The following is a 24,271-nucleotide window of genomic DNA, read 5'->3' as shown; positions in this document are numbered from 1 at the left end:
TATACAGGTGGGGCATCTGTCAACATAAAATGCTTGCCACCTTACTTGCCAGTAACAATCACGTGCCTATGAGGAGAAAGTGTCCCTACAAATATTTCTGAGATGCACAGGTCTTCGATAACATTGGTAACAAGATTACAGAAAATGAAATTTGTCTGTGGGAAATGAAGTTCACATGTCCTCAATACAAATCTAATGAATTTCCATGCACTCTTTTTCAAAAATCAGGTGATTTGAACAGGACAGTCACTGAATCACAGGATGCTTAAAATGCTGAAGGAAACAAAAAGGCACAAGCCCACAGAAGTTGGCACTGTCATAGTGCAGAGAGACTGGGAAGCAAAAGACTGCACAAACCTTTTCCTCCTCCTCGCTTTCTGCTCCCCCAGCTGCTATGTCATCGTCAACATCCTCCACCTCCAGCAATGCAAATCCACCAGCAGCCCCCTTCCCTCCTGTCTTCTGTTTCTTCCCAACTTTGGACTGAAGGTGAGCATCATCTTCGCTTGCATCCCCACTTTCACCCTCCTCAACGTCCAAAAGACCAAAGCCACCTTTCTTTACCCCCAGATCCTCATCCTCTGAATCACCTTCACCCCATTTCTTCTTCTTTTTGTCCTTCTTGGAAGGCTTCTTGATGACACTCTCCGGCTCTTCCTCGCTTCCGCCACTTGCGTCACCTCCCACATCTAAAAGGGCAAAGCCACCCCCTTTCTTGCCTTTCGGCACGGGCTCATCCTCAGATCCTTCATCTAGAGATTCATCGGGCTTCTGCCCTTTCCGCTTGTCCTTCTTTCTTGCTGGAAGAGCCACATTGTCATCATCTTCATCTGAATCGTCCCCTTTTTTCTTTCCCTTCTTTCCTTTCTTTCCTGGCTTTGGCTTGACATCAGCTTCATCGTCGTCGTCGTCATGTGCTTTCTTCCCCTTTTTGCCCCCTTTTGGTTTAACATCCGCTTCATCATCTTCGTCGTCATGCTCCTTCTTCCCTTTTTTGCCCCCTTTCGGTTTAACTTCCATTTCATCGTCTTCTTCATCGTGCCCCTTCTTTCCTTTTTTGCCTCCTTTTGGTTTAATGTCTATTTCATCATCCTCATCATCATGTCCCTTCTTGCCTTTCTTACCTGCCTTAGGCTTTGCATCAAATTCGTCGTCGTCATCATCGTGTCCCTTTTTACCCTTTTTTGTTGCTTTAGGTTTAGTGTCAACCTCTTCGTCATCCTCATCGTATCCTTTTTTGCCCTTCTTCCCTCCCTTAGGCTTGACATCTACATCATCATTGTCGTCATGCCCTTTCTTTCCTTTGCCACCTTTCTTGCCTTTTGCAGGTCGAGCATCTTCATCGTCATCAATGTCAATGTCCTTTGCTGCAGCTTTTCTCTGCTTTCCCTTCTTTGGAGCATCGCCATCATCACCATTGTCTCCACCCTGTGGAATGGAACATGCAACATGACAAGTGAGCAAACATGACAAGTGTTCGGAATTCCAGGAGAAATCAGGTCTAACCCGAATTGGTTCTAGGCTGACTCTGAAGGAAATAATTGGGAGAAATTGGGTTTAATTCAAAACAGTCAGACCCTAAACATATACAGGGTGTCCCAGAAGACGTGTAAATGAATTGTAATAAAAACACTACGCCACCTAGAATCAGGCGGTCAACAGCATTTGTGCTTACTAGGCTTTTGCAACCTCCTGATGTTAATGTCATGTAACGTAAGTTTATTATGTACATTTTTGCAAACTCAACTCGGAAATCTGCAAAGTAAAGGTCACTTTTTACCCCACCAATGTGAAGAGCGTGCCGAATATATTCAAACTCATGATGATTGACAGAGATATTGAGGAGATATCATATCGGAAAAAAATAGCCAAACATCATGCTTTTCGGAGCACCCAGAGCATAGCGCTCGACGACTTTTTGAGCGCAACTGTTGTCAGTTCAATGAAAGGAGGCTGCAAACCCAGCCCACAGAGAGATAGTAGAAAAAGTGTCCGTTCTTGAAACTAGGAGAGGGAAGGCATTTTAAAAGAACCAATTTTTTCCTACAGCAAAGAGACCTCACACTGCACCTCATTTTGGATCCATGACTTTTTTTCTCTGTTAAAGGTCCCTTATTAGTAAGGCTGCCCTACTTTTCTGTCAAATAGCTTCTGAGCTTCTTTCTGTCATAGCTTCTGAGCTTGTCCTATTGGGAAGCTGTTGCTCGCTACAATGTTGCTGCAGAGTGGTCGCTCAACCGCACTGAACGGCACTCGCGATTTGCTACATATCGTCTTGGCTCTCATCTGCAATTTTCCCTTACTTTTCCAGTCACGTCAAAATTCCCTGACACTTCCCGGGTTTCCAGGTTGGCAGACACTGTGTTAATCTATCACTGCGGTCTTTTCTTTGTATGTCAAATGTGTCAATTAATTATTAAGATATCAACCACTGTGCAGTATCTCTTGATAGCAACCATTACACATCTGAGTGACGTCTGCAACAATGATGTGTTCGATACTTACAGCCTTGCCCTTTTTCTTAAGATTTCCCTTTTCAGAAATGTCGAGGCCTTCCATCTGTTCTGCAAGACCGTCATCACTGGAATACAACGGTAATGATTACAAAAGACAGCACTTGCGTAGTGTGATCGTGTTAACTGGGGTGCAGCCTTTCCTATTAAGAGCAAAGTTTGCTTCACCTACACGGCTGAGCCCTAGCCAAAGGAGAGTTAATTCAGGATATGCCACATGCGCCAGAAAGCAATGAGGATTTATGCTCACGACCATGTCCCGGTGTTTTGGTAGCGGTGCCGTAGAGTCTTTGAGACATGTGCAGCTTTCTAATGACGCAACTATTTCATCAACCATAAATCACCACAGACTGGTCACGCAAAGTTTAACGGTGGTCATCAAGTATAAATACTGATAAAACACAAATGATACGATACCACGTTTTCGCTTATGTTAGGCTTATATGTGGCTCATACAAAACATACGGTGAGCTCTGCTGGCGGAACAGACGACCCATTTCGAAACCAACGTAAAGTTACTTACTCGTCTTGTTTGTCGGGTTTGGTCTTCTTATCTTTCCCCATGACTATTTTACCGCACCCCTGGTATATACAAGATAATCTTGTTTTTGGTTGAACGCCGAACTAAACTCAAACCTCCGTAAACTAGCATGTATCTTATGGAACAGGTTACTTGGATTGGTTTGGACTGGCTGCTTTTGGTAGTGATACGTGACCGATTTGCGATTTAATGTGGTGCAGTGTCGCTGCGGCTCCTGATAGTTGATCATGTTTCTTACAAAGTAACTGGAAGGGAATTGCAAATAGTTAAATTTGCGGGCCCAGTTTTAACGTACATAGGTGCGCCAGGATACTGTGATGTTACTTGCAAGGGCAATATCCGGTGTACGCAGCAAGTCAGCGAGTGAAGCGAGTGAAGCCTGGAAGCAGCACACAAAAACACACAAAAATGACTTTTGCCAAAGATGATGATCAAAGTTGAGGCACATTATTTATAAGTTCGAGTGCGCGACATTTCATATTTGGTTTGGAAGACTTTAACAAGCTAACTCCAGAAACGCGTATTTAAATTACGAAACTATGGCTGGAAGCTAAAGCCGCCGGTTACAGCAGGCGACAAAAATGGCGCTGTTGAAGGCGAAGAAGGTGATCAAGGTTTGACCTGAAAAAATGAAAAATGGTGAGTATATTTTCTAAAAATCTGCGTCTACGTCTGCATGGAAGACATCTACATACACGCTCAATTTCTACGAGCTGCCTCTCTTTGAAGCGTATATAACGTTGAACACCTGATTGCTCTCGGCTGTTACTCATCAAGACACGATAGAATGTCGGCTTTACAGTTAGATTTCACAATGTACAGCAATTTCGAGGTGTCTTCGACTCCTGTAATTCACATTTAAAAGCATGTTTTTATGTGGCAGACGTAGACAGCGAGCAGAGTTCTCTTTGCAAGAAATTTGATGACCAACGATGTATTTGTGGTTGCGTCAATGTAGTTCAACTCCTCATCAGATGTAACTGTTGATAATCTGATAGCGCAGCTCGGTCATCGTTTCTAGTGGGATGATGTTTTATCATCATGCGCAAGCTGCACCGTTTTCTTGCAGTGCTTGACAGAGTGTTTAGTATGTGCGCTGAAACATATTCTTTACGCGGTTTGGTTTGAGCTTGAACGGATATTTTTCTATATAGCCGAAAAAGCTAAACTACTCCGCTCTCCATGCCAAACGTGAACAAACCGAAGCGTGAGCGTTTGTATACAGTGCATCATGGGAGGTTCAACATCGTTTACATACGCAAACTAATCGAATTTCTTGCGGGATAAGTTAATTATATACTGCAGAATCCTTCAAATTAGTTATTTTTTATATATTAAATCAGGGCTTCAAGCACTCACCCACCACAAAGTAACAAGTTTTCCTGTTTGTGGTCGTATTACCTGTAAGTGGGGTGCAATGAATCATAGTAATTTCCCAACAGGGCAAACCCACACTGAAATTAATTTTGTTGACTCTTTGCGTTGCCTTTTCTGATGCTATACTGCAATGTCTGTGTGCATTATGTGCTTTTCTTTTATTTTACAGGGAGCAAATGGTTCATTGTTGGAGAAGGAGATAGGTCACGATCAGTTTCCGTCAAATGAGCACTACTTCGGGCTCGTAAATGTATGTTTGTAACCTTTTTGCACCCTTGTCTGAAATCTGTTTGGATATGTGTATTTTAATTGTAGAAACTTTTTTGTGCACTGATGCCAAAAATTCTCTTTTACAATCACCCAAGGTACAGCAAATTTATGCTCTGGTATGCCTCACGAACCTAGGGGGCTCGACCTGCCAGAACAAAATGCCGTATATATATTTTGGTGCTTCCTAGTGCTTCCCAACTTTTTACTTTCATGAAAATAAATGTGTGGGCACTTCAAGAACACTTTAGGATTTTGACTCTGAGCTGTAACACTGTGTGTGTGTGAACTACATAGCTGCCCAAAACACTAATTCCCCAAATTCCGTAAAGCACAAGGTGTACCTCGCTATCAGAGCCGTAGTGACGGGGGTGCGAGAGGGGCAGCCGCCCCGGGCGCCCTCGCCAGAGAGGGCGCTGAACGGCAAGCCCTGCCAGGTTGGTTACACAGTATAAAGTAGGAATTAAGAGAATTTGAATTGACGGTCTTGGCAGTGTAGATGGGCGTTTTCGTTTCTTTGTTTGCAAGGCTTCTGGCGGCAGCGTGGGAGGGGGGGGGGGGAGCTTCAGATCTGCCCTGCGATGGCTCTGGTCGCTATGTAATGCATAGTCGTCACTAGTGCACCATTTTGAGATGCCAGGTATTTTGGGTCCCAGTAATAGCTTTTACCACACAGATGATGTGGGTGATGATATAGGAACAGTTGTGAGATATATGCAATAGGTACGACGTTTATCCTAAAATTTGTCCGCTATAGATGCTGCGTATGATGTGACAGATCCAGTTCAGAAGGAGGTCAAATGAAGGTGGACATTTGACCTCCTTGTGTAACAATTTGCTGTGAAATATAATATTCTAATGAAGCACATAGGTAAAGGCAATGTTGATGGTGTACCACATAAAATGCAAACTGCTGTGCATGCAAGAGCAGCCTCAAAAGAAGCCTTGAGCCACAAAAAGATGTAGACAGCGTTCACTTTAAAGCAAGTATTGGCGGGGTACGTGAGGAACATCACTTGCCATCAGCCCCTCTCTTGTTAGCCTCTGCTATGTTTTGAGGAAAGGCTGGACCAGGAAATGCCACATGATATGCTGTAACATTGTCTTTGCTGTGATATTGCCTCTGAATGGTGGCGTGCATTATGGCATGCAGCCTGTATAAGTGACATCTCTGTAGTACTTTTGGGCTGTCAAGTGAAGGAATCGAGTTGCGAGCAAATTGATCCCCTTTATAAGAGACACATGACACTCAGAGACACGTGACTCAGAATGTTTACAGGTTCTTGGAGTTTATTTGTTGGCAGATTTGGGGGCTGCCTTTCGGAGTTTAGTTTCTCTAACTGGCTTTTAATCCGAAATTCAGAATAATAGTGGAATCATAGACTGATCTCCAAGAAAAAGTACACACAACAAAAACACTGGAACCTCTGCGTCTTCACGTTTGTTGCCGTACTCTGTTGTCTCATCTGCAGTGGACGTAATCGAATATACCACTTTGCAGATTAGTTTTATTACAGTAAAATCCTACTGTATTCCCCCATTTGATGGGCAATGTTTTCTCACAATTGAAGTTTTAAAGGGACAGTGAAATTGACACTTGAGATTGCTCTGAACCCTGTCAGGAGCAACCACGTAAAATAATTTTTCTGAATGTTGTCTTATCACAGAGCAATTCAACCCCCCATTCCCACCCGTCACAGAGTGACATCAACCTCCCTCATTCTTTTATGGGCTCTCTGAAGGAGTTCAGGGGTTTTGGAAGTGTGTTCTGGCCAAAAGGCTCACATGCGAGCTATAGATCAGCCAGGATCATCGTACCTCTGTGAGAGCAGACACTGCTTGTTGCACAATGTACCGCAGATGAGAATAAAGGTGATGAAGGGGTCTTTCACTCCTCCTTTAAGCATTCATCTTAAGCAAGCAACTTTTCGCCCAACCAGATGCCTTGAGTGAAATTTTCCAAAGTAGAATGCAAGAACAATTCCTTAAAATAGCCATAATGGACTTCTCTCCTAAGTGCTTGTGTGCATGCTTGTGGCACATGTGACCTTGAAAGTGACCTTGAATATTCTCTGTTCACTCGAAAGGCAGTGTTTAGCACGCGTGCAATTCACCCGGTCGGAATGCCTCGGCCCGAGTATGATATAGTGGGGTCGAGCGTCGTCCCCATGGGTTAGCTTGGCGCGCGACTAGAGTAGTTTGCTGAAGAACCACTAGACCACGACGTGATTATGAAAGAAGTTAATTAGCAGCATCAAAGCACCGTCTGCCAGCCATTGTTCCGCAGGTTGTCATTTATATGACGCTGCACAGCACTGCTTGCATTTATGGGTGGTGCAATTTGAGATATAGTAGAACCTCTTCCCAGCCTACGTTTCCTCATTTTTTGCAGCATCACACATAAGATACTTATTGCTAGAAGTAATGACAGTTGTGTCCCTTACATTTGGTTGCTCCGAGTGACTGAGCATAAACGCCAGTAACATGACCTTGTTTGGAGCAATTGCGATTGCCGGAGTGATGCAATGGCAGAATGCGTGCAATGATGTGATGCAATCTACAATGTGTGCAGTTTGGCAACACGTGCTACTGCAACTCGGTGCTGCAAGCCCTGTACTTCTGCAAGCCGTTCCGGGAGAAAGTGCTCGAGTACAAGGCTAAGAACAAGAGAACCAAGGAGACGCTGCTCACCTGCTTGGCTGACCTCTTCCACAGCATAGCCAATCAGAAGAAGAAAACAGGCACCATTGCCCCCAAAAAGTTCATTGCCAGGTTGCGTAAGGAGAACGGTTAGTAATGCTTTGTATGAATTGAATACCGATTCAATAGAATAATGGCAGTTGAAGAAAAGGGCTCAACTGCCATTATTCAATTGTAGTATGTAACTTGCTCTTGTGAGGCTTGTGTTGTGTTTGTCCTTCTATACTTAATTGCCTCATCTACTATTACGCTTTGTGTAAATTTGAATCTGCAGGTTGTTTGCCCAAGAATCTTTGTGGTTCCTGAAAACCCCAAGATTTGCATTGACCTGGAAGTCATTTCAACTATTTCAGCTTCACTTTGAAGGTTGCTGTGTTACCTGTGCATGAGACTATTACAGTGTAGTGGTGCTAGGGAATACGAAATCCTAGTGATGATTGTGAATACAAAATCTAGGGGGCTCTTTCTGTTGGAGGCACCCGGAAGGTTTGGTGCATCGCGTTTGCTTTTATGACACTTGATTTGACATTCTGTTAATTACGTTAGCTGACTAATTATTAATCAAAATGAAATTAATCGCCCAATTTAATTTAACCCTACACCAGACCATAATGCCAAAAAGTTACATGAAATTTCTTAAGTGTCAGTAACACAACTATTGTACTGTTGAGAGGTGGCCGTCGTTGAACTCTGACGACTTAATGGCACCCCCCTGGCTACCTGGCACTGGGCAACGGACATTCTTTCCACATCATGCTTGCAAGAGTGGACCCAACACTTGGTTTCCAGATGCCATGAAATACCTCTTGTCAGGTTGCTGCGTTAATTCATTGGACACGACTCGTCTTTTACGACTCTGGCTTTACCGCTTGCAACAAGTTGACTCTCCACTCCAGTCATTTCTGAAAATCAAGAACATATCGTCCTCCACTGCCCACACTACCAACCTTTCAGGACCACCCTTTGAGTCCCTAAATCAGCTAAACTCTCGCAGTCTGAGAAAATTGCTTGGTCCATGGTCAAATCCAGCCCATCAGTGCTCTGACCAAAAGGTACTACTAGCCTTTATGGACAACATAGGACTTTGGCCCACATTGTGAGGCTCATCAACTAAATTACCGCCTGCATTATCGCCCTTGGTGCTTTAACACATCACCGATCATCATAAAATGAAGTTGTTGTTGCCGTTGGATTTTAATGCTCTTCACTGTGTCTTTTCAGAACTTTTTGATAACTACATGCAACAGGATGCTCATGAGTTTCTCAACTACCTCTTGAATACCATTGCTGACATTTTACAAGGTACTGTTTTATTTTTTTGCACTTCTCTCTTTCTTTTCTGTAGGGTGTGCTATTTAAAGCTTCGAAGTCTGTAAGCAATTTTGTTAGGGTTGATATTATGCAGCCGTGCAGCAAGATGAGGTATCTGGATAAATTCACCATGTAGTCTTTATCTTCTGTCACTCACTATTGCTGCCTGCTAGGCTTCCTTATCTGCTGAGAACATTGCTCTGCTCATAGTCCTCCCTTAGTTTTTGTGCTATCCATCCCAGCTCCATCATTTGAGGTGAGAAGGTGCAAGTCTCCTGATATTCAGTCTTTGATCATTAGCTAGTGGAGCAGTCAGGTGCTTTCATGTAGATCGTGTCATGTAAGGAAGAGCCCTCCCTAGTTGTTTTCTGGACTGCCAGACCAGGTTTAACAGCTGAGGTAAAAACCTATGTCCGCTTCATCTACCAAGAGGCATCATTGCAATAAAATCATCATTGCCTAATAAAAAGGCCACGCATGATATTACGGATAACACCAATCATGTCCGGGTCACCAGATTATTGGAGGCATGATAAGAATGGCTGAATTGGATGAGGAAGCCATTTAGTGACCGAACATGCAATGACTTGAACAAATGTGGATGCAGCGACTGCTGATGATCATGCAGATGAATTGCTCAACCATGAGGAAGAATCTGAGTCGCAGATAGCTACAGCTTCATTAGTAGATGCAACAAAGAGTGTGCGGGCTCCTGTTCGTTCAAGAAGGGCGGCATATATAAAGTTTGAAGGGAAAGATCCCAATCTCAAACTTTATTTTATGTGTGTCCATGAACAGTACGTCCTAATAACGGTGCACAGAAGAACTGACACAACTGGCAGTTAATAATTAAAATGTCACTAATAATTAAAAGGTGGAAGGGAAAGGGCAAAAAAATGTCACCTCTTTCTTTTCATACCTTTATTTTCTCTCAATCTCCAATCAATTTAATTGTGAAATGAAATTCTATGTTTATAACTTATGGATGCACATTACAAATGCCTAATAATCATTTCTTCATTGTCCTTTTTGCTTTATGTAACTAGAAGACTGACATTTCATATTTTTTTGTATTGTCATCTTTTCAAATATCCATATTTTGTCTGTGTGACACTCAGGTCATTCTTAACTTTTCTGCATACATGCTTATTTCACATCATCATTGAACTACATTTCTATGTTGTACTTAAATAATGTCATGCTTAGAGTGTCTACTTTTCCACACAGAGGCAGATCAAGACATCCTCAGTAAGGATTTGTTGACCATATAGCATCACCACATCATTTTTGACACATGTTTCTTAGCAGTATTCAAAAGAAATTCATCTGTGAAAGAGCTTTTTCTTTATTGAGAATTTGTGGGAGTTAATTAATCACTACCTTAATTGAAGGGGTTTTTCTCAGCATCCTTGCATGTTCTAAAAAGCCAATCATGAAGCTGTCCTCTGAAATTCTGCAAAAGTCCAACATAAACCCAGACCTGGACACAAGCTTGAACCAGGGCTGCTTTCTGGTTAACAGGAGAATAGCCCCTGCCTCAAAATGTACTCCGTATGTGGAGCAAGGACTGAACCAAAAAAATTTCACGAGCAAAATGCTGCACACTTGTGCACTGGTGAGCATAGTGATATGATGCAGCTTCTCGTTCGCACTATTGGTAATGCCTATGCATCATTTCCTACAAGTGCACAGTTATTGTAGTGTTGGCGTTCAGCTTTGACAGTACAGACAGTAGCATGAGGACCTCTTGGAAAGAGGGAATAGTGCCTATGTTTTGTTTCTCTTTACATTAATGTCTTGTGGACTGTTATTGAGAGTGGTGAGAGGCTATCAGCTTGGAGTGTTATCTTTTCTGCTGAACAGGTGTACACATTCACATAAATATGATATCAGACCTTAGACTATCTGTAGTAGCTCTAGTAGTGTTAGTAGTCTGGAACACCAAGCAATGTGTTCCTCAAATTTCAAAAAGACTCTAAAGCTGTAATCAAGTCTAGTTTTATGTTTCTGATTAGCAAATAATGGCAGGTATAACTCCCAATGCAGCGTTACCATTCACACATTATTTCATCGCTGCAACTTAGCAGCATGGCGTGTGCATGATGAGTTACACACATGCAAAATGTTACAGCTGAGAAACAGCAGCAGGCTCAGAGCAACTCTAAAGGAAGCAGATGTTCGTCAGCTGGGGAGCAGAACCCCTCCCAGAACTGCACGCAGGCGGCAGCTGGTGTAGGGCAGCAAATGTCTGGAGGAGGTCAAGGCACTCAGCAGTCCAAGCCCGAGCCTACATGGGTGCACGACATCTTTCAGGGCACACTCACCAACGAGACGAGATGCCTCAACTGCGAAACGGTTAGTGTTCTTTGTGCTGCAACAACAGCTGAGAAAACTCTAAAGTGAAGGTAATGAGCCTGCATCTCCAGTGTGACAGTGACGTTTTAAATGTCATTTTCAGTAGAACCGATAAGAAAGCTGTGTCGAAAATTCGGTTTACTATGAGTAGAGCCTGAAGTTTTAGGGTTTGACCCGATTCTTTCCCGAATTTTCACCCTGAATTGAAGGCTGCCTCTTTAGGGTGAAACCAGAATTTTACCCGGCAAATTGCCTTCACTGGGATATCTATAGGAATGCAGTAACTTACTTGTTTGGCAGCAAATGCAGTTACATCACGGTTTGTACCGAACCACTACAGTTTGTTTGTTTGAATAACTGAGCTTGATTTCTCCCCGAATTTAGCATACTGGAAGTTTTTTGACACGAATTTGCATGAATTTAGTGCACATGTTTATTTACCCAATTTTTACCTTCCAAATGTAGAAAAAAAATATTTCCCAAAAACTTCAGGCTCCAACTATGAGTGCAATGAATAAAAGATTGTTACGAGCAATTTATTAAAACAAAAGGTTAACGAGACCTTCGTGCAGGGCTTGCACTTCATCAGGCTCAAAGTCCAACTCAAAAGTGAAAGGCGAACTGTCACGCTGTCTTGCTCTAGCTTCACTTTGAAATGAATTTTGACGTGAATATGCAATAAAGTGCACGTGCGATAAATGCAGGTGAGCAGCAAAGATGAGGACTTCTTAGACCTTTCTGTGGACGTGAGCCAGAATACGTCCATCACTCACTGCCTACGGGGGTTCAGCAACACGGAGACCCTCTGTAGTGAACATAAATACTACTGTGAGAACTGCTGCAGCAAGCAGGAAGCACAGAAGAGGTACTGCACTGCGTTTTTCTTCTGCCGTCGCCCCACACTCACAGGACAGTTTCTGATAGATTCTGTCTCTTTGCAGAATGCGTGTGAAGAAATTACCCATGATTCTAGCGCTGCACCTTAAACGATTCAAGTACACAGAACAGCAGAACCGGCATACAAAGCTCTCGTACAGGGTGGTCTTTCCTCTAGAACTTAGGCTATTCAACACAGTATGTACAACACATTTTCGATTGTTTGCACGCCATTCTATTTTCTTACTCTTTGTCGTTGAACCTCTTCAAGAATATTCAGATGTGTAACTGTATCAAAAAGTAAGTGACTTTTATGAAGCAGTCCCTTCAAATGTAGAGAAATGCCCTCACTAGTTTCCTTTTGTTTTGTGGCTATGGTGGTGTGGTTACTGGTTTGAAGATTGATTCTAGCAGGTTCCTTAATTAAGTTCAATTGAAAACTGAGAGGGATCAAAAATATTTCCCAGATTGTTTCATATCCCTTCTCAGACACAACCATAATGCCTCTATGATGTGCTGCGTCATCGCTAAGTCATGTGGTGATTTTGCACGTTTGCAGTCAGATGATGCCTACAACCCTGACCGAATGTATGACCTCGTGGCAGTAGTCATCCACTGTGGGAGCGGTCCGAACAGAGGTCATTACATCTCCATAGTGAAAAGTCATGGTCTCTGGCTCCTTTTTGATGACGACATTGTTGATGTGAGTGCCTTATTGCGTATTTTGAAATATTTATTCAATTGTTCGTTGCTTCAGTTTTGGGTAGTAACGAAGCAAGAAGTAATTGTAACTGTAGTTACTTTTTGCAGTAACTAGTTACTTTTATACAAGAATAACTTTTAACTGTATCTAGTTACCACTTTTGGTTAGAGAAGCACAGAAAGCACTTCAGTCACTACCCTTTTTTTAATCCAAACGGTTATCCTGCCTATTAAAATGCACCATGCGAAGGGATTAATTCGACAGATGTATAAATATAGCAGAATTCGATTTTAAAAATTGTGACCACGTGCAACGGTGGAAATGCCCACAACTAGCTTTGACGTCACTATGGTACAGCCTGAGTGGTTCAGAGAAATATTATCTGCTGCACAGAGGGAAACAAAACAAAAAAGGCGGGAAACGCCTACCCCGATTGGAGTGTGGTTGCCCTTGGAACCGTAATTACATCACCGGTGACGTTTTTGTCCTCCTTGTTTTGCCCTGCAGAGTGAGTTAAGTGGGCACGCGGGCGTCGATGTTTGGTTGCCTTTTTTATGTGATAAATATTGCGTACAGAGATTTTTTGTATTAGTGGTCAAATCAAGTCCCATCCTTTCAGAACGTGTCAGAATGCGTAAAATGTAACTAACTAAGTCACTCAAGTACGACAATAGTATTTTCCATACGTTCCACCAGCAGTTCCCTGGTGTCGTTTTGTCGGGGCTTCCAAGTACACTGTCATTTTTTCCAAACAGGAATTCCAGGAATTTTGTCATCTCATGTAGAGCCAGGACGACCTAGACTGACTCCCATTGGAAATCCTCTGTTTATAACTAGAGCCTGAAGTTTTCGGGAAATATTTTTTTCTAAATTCAGGGGTAAAAATCGGGTAAATAAACACGTGCACTAAATTCATGCGAATTCAGGTGAAAAAAACTTCCATTACGCTAAAATTGGGGAGAAATCGGGCTCAGTTATTCAAACTAACTGTAGCGGTTTGGTACAAATGGTGATGTAACTGCATTTTTCTGCCAAACAAGTAATTTGGTGCATTCCTACAGACATCCCAGAGGTGGCAATTTGCCTGGTAAAAATCGGGTTTCACCCTAAAGAGGCAACCTTCAATTCGGGATGCAAATTCGGGGAAGAACCGGGTAAAACCCTAAAACTTCAGGCTCTATTTATAACACGCTATAACTGCAGTAGGACAGTACAAGTGGAAAAACACAGTTTTTGAGTGTTATATTTAGGGTCTGAGGTTTTCTGGAAATATTTTGTGCAAAATTCGGGGGGTAAAAATCGGGTGGAAAACAGGAGCACCCAGTTCTGGTGAATTCGGGTGTAAAATTTCTGAAATGATATGATACGGGTAAAAAATCGGGGCTGACATGCTTATTAGGTATACATACCAGAAATGTAAAAAGAAAACAGTTACAAAACGAGAAGTCGCGCGTACGAGAGTAGTGCTTCTGCTTTTTACTGTAAGGTAAGCTGCGCGAACCTATCCTTAACTAACCTCACTAACGAGTGATACACTACCTCACTTCTGCCACAAATGCGGCTTCCGGTTTCTCGAATAGCCTTGTTCCCAATGTTGGATTTGAGCATATCAAATGTTGAGTGTGTGTAATTTCCGCAGTTTTCTTGCTGCGACCCTCCATTACACCACAAAATGAGTTCACTAGTGAAAGTATTCAGTGAATGTGTGAACGAGCACGACACACGCAGGACGGCCAGAAGCCACGTGCGCCTCCACATGACGCCTGCAGTGTCTTTTTCCGTAGGTAGTACGTCTCTCTCTCCCACTACTGCGGTCATGCGTCATGATTCCGGGGTTCAAAAGGTCCCAGATTCGGGGAGAAATCTGGTTTCACCCGAATCACTAAATGTGCGATTTGGGAGGTAAATTTGAGGAAGAAACAGGTAAAACCAGGGAAGGATAACGGACGTATTTTGATTACCGTTTCCATTTTCGTTACTGCTATATTTTCGTTTCCGTTATCCGTTTCTGATACCGGCCTTTCAATTTCGTTTCCGTTTCGTTTCCGTTACTGTTTCCAGTAATGGAACGGTTGTCACAGAGCTGCGGGAGGACAGTCCGTCCGGCTCTATCAGCACCCTGCTTTGCTCAAGTGCTGCTTGGTGTCACGCGTACACACTACACAAGTAATTTTACGTCGTTGGGATGCGCACATGTTGCAAGATAAAAAAAATATAACCTCCACCGAACCTCCATATAACGAAATCGCAAATGATCGAGCATTCCTTCGTTACAGAGAGCAATTCGCTACATCGAACATGCCAAAATGGCGCCGACCTATTTTGGGCTACAGTCGTAAAAGTGCACCAAAAATACGCACGGGACGCTTGTTTACGAAATACCGAACTATTTATTGCACAAATTAGTTGCCGAACTTACGACACCATTCAGGTTGACACAAAAAAGTCCGTTAGCTTCGTCTGGACCGTTCTCTGTAGTGTCGGCTGCACACAGCGTTCATAAACTGAGACAGCTTCCAGGGCCTTCTCCTGATCGTCCAGTGCACTGGCGTACCGTCGCAGAGTGTCTATAGCGGTAACTACCTCAGCAGCTGTTGGCTGGGGTTCCTCCTCTGGATCACTGTCTTCATTTTCCGCAGCATCACGCAGAGAGTCGATGATTTTGTCATCGTTCATCTCCTCAGTAGCCACAACACAGTCGTCGACAGCGAGGAAGTCTGAGAGCCCCACGCCCGCTGGCACAGAGTCTTCGCGTTCCTGTAGGGATTCCCAAGCAGAGACAAACTCAGGTGGCGGCTCCGTAGCGTCTTCGACTTCTTCGACTGCCGCTGTGTCTTCAACAGCAGTAAATCCTGCTTTCCGGAAGCAGTTCGTGATCGTTGTGGACGTCGTTGACTGCCATGCCGCTGCCACCATTTCCACCGCATGTGAGACTTCCACTTTCGTTGGAAGGTCAAGCCTCAGGTCAATCAGGCGATGTCTGTAGGCACACTTGAGGCTGTTAATAATTCCCTGGTCCAAAGGCTGAATGAGAGACGTGCAGTTGGCAGGAAAAAAGCGTAGGTCCACGTTGCTCAGTCGCAAGTCTCCCACATGGTGTGCAGAACAGTTGTCAACAAGCAAGCAGACATTCCGTCCACTTTTTTTCACATCTGCGTTGAATTCGTGAAGCCATTCTGTAAAGATGGTCCGTGTCATCCACGCCTTCACATTCGCGGTGTACTTCACAGGTATTCTCGTCGCCTTCTTGAACGACCGTGGTCTTTCACTCTTCCCGATGACCAGCGGGACACGCTTATCACTCCCGTCCATATTCGTGCAGAGCAGAATGGTCAGACGTAGCTTACTCTGTTTTCCGCCATGACAGTGGTCACCTTTATGTGCCAATGTCTTCTTTGGCAGCATTTGAAAGAACAACTCGGTTTCATCGGTGTTATAGATGTCGCAGGGCTCGTAAGTTGCCAGGATCTCCGGCAAGCAATCCTGGCTCCACGCCGATGCCCCCTTCATATCCGCTGCTGATGACTCTCCGCTTGCAGTCTTCCCGACGATCATATGCCTTGTTTTGAACTTCTGCAGCCACCCGGTGCTTGCCTTAAAATCATCACAACCCAGCAAGCAAGCGAAGTCCTTCGCCTTTTGCTGGATGACAGCACCACTTACGGGGATGTTTTTGGCTCTTATGTCCGTGAACCATTTAAACACGGCTTTGTCCACATCTTCGAAGGTGGCAGCCTTCAACTTCATTCGTTTGCCACTGCAGGCTCCAGAACTTGCGGCCTTCAGCAGGTTCTCCTTCGTCTTCAGTATCGTTGATAGCGTACTCGGTGGGATGCTGTACCGTGAAGCGACGTCTTTCTTCTTCTCCCCGTTGGAGACAGCATCGATGATGGCAATTTTGTCGTCCAGTGACACCGCCTTTCGCTTTTGGGCCGCACTCATAGCAAAGCCGATACGTGTACTACAGGGAGGACGCACGAAACGGTAATGGCGACGTACGGCAGGCAAGTGGAGCAGTGTACAACAGCGTGACGTGGCTTTCGACAACACACGTGATGCGGAGAGGGAGCAGCTCCCGCTCTGTCAATCCTGCCAATGATCTTAGGCCTTCGCTTTCACGTGACAATCTCCACAACCAATTACGACACTCGCGATCGCCCTCTCTCCCTCCCTCCCGTGGCGGGGAGGAAGCATGAATCATCAAGCGACGAGGCTGGTGGTGCTGTGTAATGGCGGATTTTTGCTGTCTTCCGACTTCGTTACACAGAATATTCAAATGAAAATGCTTCATTATGGGGAATGCAAAAATACATTGATGCCTATGGAGACATGTATGTGCAACAGACTTTTTTCGTTACGTAGAGGATTTCGTTACATGGACGTTCGCTACATCGAGGTCCGACTGTATATATACGTACTCGTAGGAAAATGTTTTCAGTCTTCAGTCATCCAGCAACTCAAGACGGGCATAACTTTCATCCAATGTCGCATTCATAGGCGGATGCTCTCAATAGTAAATAATACTGCCATGACCACAGTGACAAGAAAAAAAGAACAAGATGTGTAACTGAAAATCATAGGCTGGCATCCTCGTGCTATGGTGGAGTATAGGCATGTGTTGATGTCAGGGGTTATGAGGACTGGGGCGACGTAAGTGAGGAATGCATCCTCGAGATCCAATTTGCACTTTCTTTTCATGCTCTTGTGTAGTATTTAGGGCATTACAGGGAATGAAGTCATCAAAATACAAACAACAAAAATGAAAAGTCACTCAAATGTCGTCGCACAACAGGAACAGCTATTACCCAAATTCAATACCGGATGATAAATTCGTTTCCGTTTCTGCTTCTGGTAATGCAGACCCGTGGTATGCGTTTCCGTTTCCGTTACCATCTCCAATTTCGGTAATATACCGTTTCTGTTTCCGTTGGTTGAGCACAGCTTTTGTTGTATTTGCATTTATAGGCAGGCAATTTATTGCGGCCCAACAGTTTATTGCAACAAGAGCTACATTAGCGTGACCTACAATTTGGTCAAGGGCAGAACCTGAGATAAACACAGTCGTATCCTACGCATAAATGTAAAATTTAACAGCTGCTGCTGTGTTTGCTATGTCATTTATATTACAACATTAACAATGGGCCTAGAATACTGCCCTGTGGCACATCCGACAATACCTCGAGCTTGCTCAAGCAGTCCCTATTTATCGAAATGTACTGCTTACATGAGGTTAGATACGATTGAAAAAACAAAAGGGCTATACCCCAATTCCCATACCTCTTCAATTTGCCCAAAAGCACTGAATAGTCCAGAAAGTCAAATGCCTTAGTGAAATCAGTATAAATCCCTAATGTATACATACAGTCGTGCCTTAATTGTCAATACGGACAACTTGAATTATGGACGATTTTTGTGAGGACCAAACTTTTTCAATGCATTTTGTCTCATTAATATGGAAACTCGCTTTTCGGACAATGGACAGTCCAGCAAGGTACAAATCACATGTAGTCTATGTATTTTTGGCTCATTATTATATGTACGATATCGGTATGAAGAGCAGCCCTTTCCCTACATTCTGCAGGAGAACTTTTGAAAGTAGGGCTTTCCCTTGCATAGGGAGCTATGCCCTTTCCTTCACAGCTGTCCACAAGAACTATAAGAGAAAGAGGGGTTATTTGTGGACATGAAAGGCCTAGAAAATCCCATATGACGTCATGACTGTTCCGAACACGTTCACATGGGATTGACCCTCATGCAAGGAGTTGTGCTTTTAGTTTAAACATAGTGCAGTCGCTCTGCAGCTTACAAGAATAGAGGCAATACAGTTGTCAAGGTAAGTTGTCAGGCTCTGGCATCGACGACTTGAGCAACGCCGAACCAGCGGTCGCATCTGCTATGGCTCAAACGGTTCTTCAATTCTTTGAGGAAAATGATGATGAGTAGCAGCCTCTATGTGTTGCCAAGGGTTTGCTAACCTTAAATCGATTTGCAACCAAGTATAACTGCAAGCAGGCACTAATTCGGGAACTTTTTTCAACAAACCTTCATCGCTGTTTTTGTTATTTCCTTTGTATACGATAATATGGACGATTTTGGTCGAGGACGAAAGTGTCCATATTAACGAGGCACGACTGTATATACAGTGTGTCCCAGCTAACTGCGAACATATATGTCACCTTTTTTCGAGATGAAATCAATTCCATTATAGCATATGCTGAACGGCATTCCTTAGGAGGGCATCAGCAAGCACCTATGGCAATGTCCTAAGTAAATTTCAATAATTAACTTTTCAATTATGAAAGCTACAAGGTCGTCCCAATGAGAACATCTGGTCCCTTCGGTCACCTGGTACCATTGCCGTTTTCAGAACAAAAATCCGTTCGATAGATTGTCTGCAAAAAATTCATGAAGGAACGCCATTTTTTTCTTTATTTTGTCCACTGCGCATCTTCAAAGATGTGTCCTCCCTTCACCCCCAATATGAGAGGGTGAAGGGAATATATATCTTTACTGATCGAGCGTGCCACAATCCCAGCTGTGGACGTCCGTTTCGAGCTTCTTGGCTCTCATCGGCACAGCGTAGGGATGTGACACGCTCTTGGGTCGGCACAAATGCTGTGTCTTTGCAAGACATCAATGTTCCAGGGTGTTAACAACAGCTCTGGAGGCAGCAGTGCAAAGCCAGTAAGTACAGATACAAATATGAAAATGAGCAAATGCTCCATGGCTGCACGTGAGGCATATGTTTACTGATCGAGCGTGCCACAATCCCAGCTGTGGACGGCCGTTTCGAGCTTCTTGGCTCTCATCGGCACAGCGTGTCACATCCCTACGCTGTAATATGGCTATTGCCATATTACAATCCGGATTCAAGAGCGATAGGAATCGTGAAATGAAGGAATCATTTTTAATACATAAATTCAATCCGGCACTAAACGAACACCCGGGATCGCTGTCCACTGTGAAAAACATGAAGAAATAATAACGCCTACAACACAACAAGAAGCTACACCCGTTTACGCGACGCAAACGAGTCCTTTCCACACAAATGCGTCTTAGGGAAAGACCCCCCCCCCCCCCCAAAGCCCCCACCCACGTGCGAAACACACTCGACAGGACCCCGCACACAGAATTTATGACCTCCCTTCGGCAACCTCAACGCACTGCGATTTCCCTTCCCCCACCACTGTCGAAGCACACGAAAGTGAGTGTTTTCTGTTTGACCAACTCATTATATCTTTTCACTTGAAAAAGAACGGTCCACCGTTCGAAATGTCGTGTCTGTGTAATTTCAAAATGAATTACCGTATTTTCACGCGTATTAGCCGCGGCTTATGCGCGATTTATTTTTTTTGCGGACGCTCTGCGGCTTATCCGTGGGTGCGGCTTATCTGGTGAGTATTTTTCCCTGGTACTTTCCCCATACCCCGGGTTAAACGAAAGGGCCGACAGTGCCTCATGTTTTTCGGAACAGTGCCGCCCTGCCAGTGCACGAACAATACCGAACGCGGGCGGCTCCACTCCACATTCGAGTGGACTAACCCGTCAATCCAGGAAAAACACGCAACAAGGGCACAATCCGATCTTAGTAGAACACTAGAACTGACCTCCTTTGTTATACATCATGCCAACACAGGAATGTGGACAGGGTTTGTAGCCTTCCCCACGGTCTCCTTTGTCGGCAGACACACAGGAAGGGTTCAATACACCTGTCATCAGGATAAAACGTGGTCAGCTAAGCGTCAGTTCTCATTTGACGAGAGCAGCAGCATTCGTGGACACGGGCACGGCAGTTAGAGGTGAGGCATGGCTCCAACACTGAGGCACAGCCACGACAGCGGCTTCAAACTAAAAGTCGTCGACTTCGCGGACAAGTACGGGAACAGGGCAGCTGGCAGCGTGTACGGCGCTGACGAGCGTTGAGCATCTCTGTTGATTTTGTATGTGCATCACTGGTTTAGCGCACAAAGCAGTCGCGTCGTATTACCCGCGGCCTATCTGCGAGTGCGGCTTATCTGCAAAAACATTTTCAAAATGTATCTAAAAAGGAGTCCTGCGGCTTATCTGCGGTGCGGCTAATACGCGTGAAAATACGGTAAATGAAGTCATCTGAAAATATTCCTTTGGTGGTGCTCTGTGCGAACTTATTTCTTCTGTATATATATATATATATATATATATATTTTAAATAATTTGCCTAAATTTATCTAAATATAACTACACATCTATCTACTGTAGTGGCTTCCTGCAAAACAATGTGCCAGAGGAGAACCTATGAATACCTTAACACTCATAGTGGGTCAGTGCTGTCATCTGTTCACTATTTATGAAACTGGAGGCTTTAGTTTTGTATTTGAAGCCCCATATTTTCGTTCTGCTCAGTGGATTGCCAATAATGGCCATGCACTACAGAGGGGGGCTGGTTGTACATGGTTAGGAGCAGTCCAAAAGGCTCTTGTTAGTTTGTAAGACAAGCATAGACCAATGCAGCTCAAACGAGTCAGACAAGAAGAGTAACCCCAACGTGTTTATTGTCTCTTTTGCAGAAAATAGACGCATCAGCCATAGAGGACTTCTACGGACTCACGTCAGACACGCCAAAGACGTCGGAGTCTGGTTACATTCTCTTCTACCAGTCGAGAGAGTGACTCAGTGATTTTGATAACTTTGAAGCAACCAGGTGCAATAGAGCGATGAAAACTAGGGAAGCAGAGCATGGCAAAAGATTCTCACTAGTGCTTCAAATCTCAACCCCCAACCAACGGAGATGGCACGAAGCATTTGGTGATCAAACCTGTACATATGCAGATTTTATATAGACAGAAAAAGACGCTATATATTATACGATGGATGCTTTTGCGTTTCCCTGTCTACATCGACCCCCGTGTGTTGCCCCTTTTTTTTTCTCTCTTTTAGTTGACGAAGAACAGCATTTAGTTTTTTTTTTATTGAGTGTACAAAAATAGTGAGAGAGTTTCTTTTCGAAAGCCGTCAATGTATAGCGTGGATTAGTGACATAGGTCTAGTGTTCTCTTTTATGAGCAAAGAGCGACGGTGTACAGATTAATTTATAGCATTTCATTATTTTACATTATGATCCAGGCCTGAAGGAAGTGAAGGGAGAGGCTTTCTGAATCCAAATACTAGTTGTTCTGCACAACGGAAACAGGATGGAAGGGCGTGTGTGGTAAAGCAGGACAGCTACATGCATATATCACCTTCTTTGAACAGTGCGCTGAGTGCTCCATTTTGAGTAAGCAACTAAGGTGACTGCACATTTAGGGATTGCATATGGTTACATAAAGATTGGAACTATGGTGAAAAAAGTGTGCTTGCAAGAACAGGGATCTTCAAGGTAAGAGGGAAATGAGAGCAATATGCAAGTGAGTATGCAGCTCAACATTTGTGCCCCGATACTTTAGTATGGAGATGTCCAATCTCTGGGGGTTGCATGATCGAAAACTTGCTTCTGGTTTTTGATGCCACCATTGTGTCATGATGACTGCTGCCGTGAGCTATTATGGTCTGGACCCTGAACAAGGATACTTGAAAGCGCTTGAGCTCTTGTTATGTAATGATATTTCTCGACTGCGTCATTGTGTTACAGACAAGGAGGCGAGTGAATATATAACTCTACTGTCTTCCTGAGATCATGAGAAAGTGTGATGCAGTGTTCTCTTTTTTTTCTTTGAGAGAGGAACATGTATTGACTAAAAAATAAAATTGCGGGCAGTCACTTCCTTCTCGCTACAGGGTCTGTTCAGAGTCGAGCCTTCCCTATCGTGTAAAATATTGTACAGTTACATCGCTTTTGAATTAAATGCCACTGAAAGTAGGGTTGTGTGTTGTTGCGTCCTTCGCCTGCGGGTTATGTGTGGATAGTGTTCAGAGTATTTGTGTAAATGGGCAAAATTTTGTGAAATAGGAAAAAGCCTTCATTTTTTTTTCAATTTCAATATTCTAGGTCACCTGGATCACCTTATGGTCGCAACAGTATGAGGTGTTACCCTAATAACTTTGACTAATGAACATTCTAATTATGAAAGGCAGAAGTTTTGCACAACAACAACAACTGCGCATTTTGATGCGTGACCCCAGAAGTAAAGGCACACGGTCATTTTTTGCCATGCTTTTTGTCATGCCCTCAAATGGGGAGGAGAAAAGCTGCTGCAGTGCTCTCTGCGGCGGGGAAAAGGTAACTTGCAGAGACAAAAGATGAAGATATATCAGGCTCGTGCAACGCGTAGGAAACGCAAGACCCACCTCTGTGAGCTTGCATTTCAAATCACTGGGTTATGTGTGTCTGACATTTATGGGAAAGGCAAGCACAGATGAGGCTTGTCCATGGGCTTTTATCTCACATTTAATGACATAAACAACGGGAATTAGCCGAGGCAGACTACGAACACGTGCTGTAGTGGTGTAACGGTAGCATCCCTGACTGGAAATTAGGAGGGTCCAGGTTCGATTCCTGGCGTCAGCACCTTTTTCCAGGGTTATTTGATTTCCTTGATTCGATGACAGCTAGTGAGACACCCCATGATAAGAACACGCAGCAGTTCAAAGAACGTCACTTTGTGTTTCTTTCGCTTGCTCGAGTTAAAAGAGCAAATGGAACGCACCTCGAACATTTGTTTTTTTATGTGTTAGCATGTGTTAGTCCTCGCTACGAAAGAATAGACCTCTACCTGTTTGTAAACAAATGACGTCATAATGTTCGACAGCGCCACGAGTTTGGTAGAGTTGAACGTTGAACTACGTTCAAAGCTAGTGGCGAACAAGGTCGCGCCCGAAAGCCGCGGTCTTGAGGTGATTACGATGGTCTCTGAAAGGGACGCGACCTTCGGTCCTACTTTTCTTTCAATATCAGGCAGCGAACAACTGACCATTCGTGGAACCCAGCTCTCCCCTTCCGATCTGTTTTGGTTTCGATGTGTCTACCAACGTCATGATGACATTTCTCGGGTAGAGGTTTATAGCGGCGTGGTCCACGGCGCGGCGCGGTGAGTGGAGAGGTAAGGAGAGCGCGGCGCGGCGGCAGGTCCGCTGTGATAGTGGATGTGTCTGCGTGGGCGCGCTATGGGTTATGAAAGGTGTGCGGAAGACCGGCGGCGAAGGAAGTCTGATGCTGCGAGACCCGAGACGGCGCCGCCAAGCTGAATCGGAGGAAGCCCGAAAGGCTCGTTTCGCTGCGGATGCTGTCTTGCGTTAGCGTTGTGTAGGGTCGTGTGAAGGATTGTGTAGCGTTGTGAAGGAGAGTTCCCAAAGGGTTTTCAAGTTTTAATGCTAACACATTTCCGTCGGATCCACAAATGGATCGACCTTGTTTTTCTTTTTTTCTTTTTTCGTGCGATTACGAACATGCTACATTCAGGAACAGTCTCGCAAAACATTTCTTTTGGGAAGCACGCGTTTTCTGGGGAAATTAATTTATAAGAGTAGGCGCAGGTGATCTCTCCCAGTTCGTTCAGGCGCGTTGTGACGTCAGATCAGCGGAGCACTTATACTGGCGCGGAAGGAAGCAGGGCGACAGGTCGACTGCTCCGCTTAAGACGCGGTACGGGAAACGCTAAAATACAACCGCAAAAAGAAAGGGAAAAGAGCGTATGTATGTTGAAACGTATTCAT

General features: G+C 44.1%; 2 protein-coding genes across 3 annotated transcripts in view; one reads left to right on the top strand and one right to left on the bottom strand.

Annotated features, from left to right (window-relative positions):
* Positions 1-3,230, bottom strand: part of LOC135394486 (eukaryotic translation initiation factor 5B-like) — a 61,459-nt gene extending 58,229 nt beyond the window's left edge. Inside the window, exons 1-3 of the mRNA XM_064625245.1 lie at positions 3,037-3,230; positions 2,506-2,581; positions 358-1,428 (exon numbers count right to left, since the gene is read on the bottom strand). Coding sequence (XP_064481315.1) covers positions 358-1,428; positions 2,506-2,581; positions 3,037-3,077 — 1,188 coding nt within the window. The 5' untranslated portion in view covers positions 3,078-3,230. The remainder of the gene's footprint in view (positions 1-357; positions 1,429-2,505; positions 2,582-3,036) is intronic.
* Positions 3,231-3,586: 356 nt separating this feature from the next.
* Positions 3,587-22,478, top strand: LOC135394484 (ubiquitin carboxyl-terminal hydrolase 46-like). 2 transcript variants are annotated; one of them, XM_064625243.1, is made up of 10 exons: positions 3,587-3,693; positions 4,601-4,681; positions 7,271-7,487; positions 8,620-8,700; positions 9,937-9,957; positions 10,841-11,064; positions 11,769-11,929; positions 12,006-12,138; positions 12,500-12,643; positions 21,190-22,478. In XM_064625243.1, the coding sequence occupies exons 1-10, from the start codon at positions 3,691-3,693 to the stop codon at positions 21,289-21,291; spliced, it is 1,167 nt and encodes a 388-aa protein (XP_064481313.1). In that variant the 5' UTR covers positions 3,587-3,690; the 3' UTR covers positions 21,292-22,478. The 2 variants fall into 2 exon arrangements, with proteins under 2 accessions (XP_064481313.1, XP_064481314.1); XM_064625244.1 differs by lacking the exon at positions 9,937-9,957.
* Positions 22,479-24,271: the final 1,793 nt, after the last annotated feature.

The sequence above is a fragment of the Ornithodoros turicata genome, chromosome 5 (assembly GCF_037126465.1).
Source record: "Ornithodoros turicata isolate Travis chromosome 5, ASM3712646v1, whole genome shotgun sequence".
In the NCBI taxonomy this organism is placed as follows: domain Eukaryota; kingdom Metazoa; phylum Arthropoda; class Arachnida; order Ixodida; family Argasidae; genus Ornithodoros; species Ornithodoros turicata.
The sequence above is the reverse complement of the archived record's forward strand: the minus strand, read 5'-3'. Positions and strand labels throughout refer to the sequence as shown.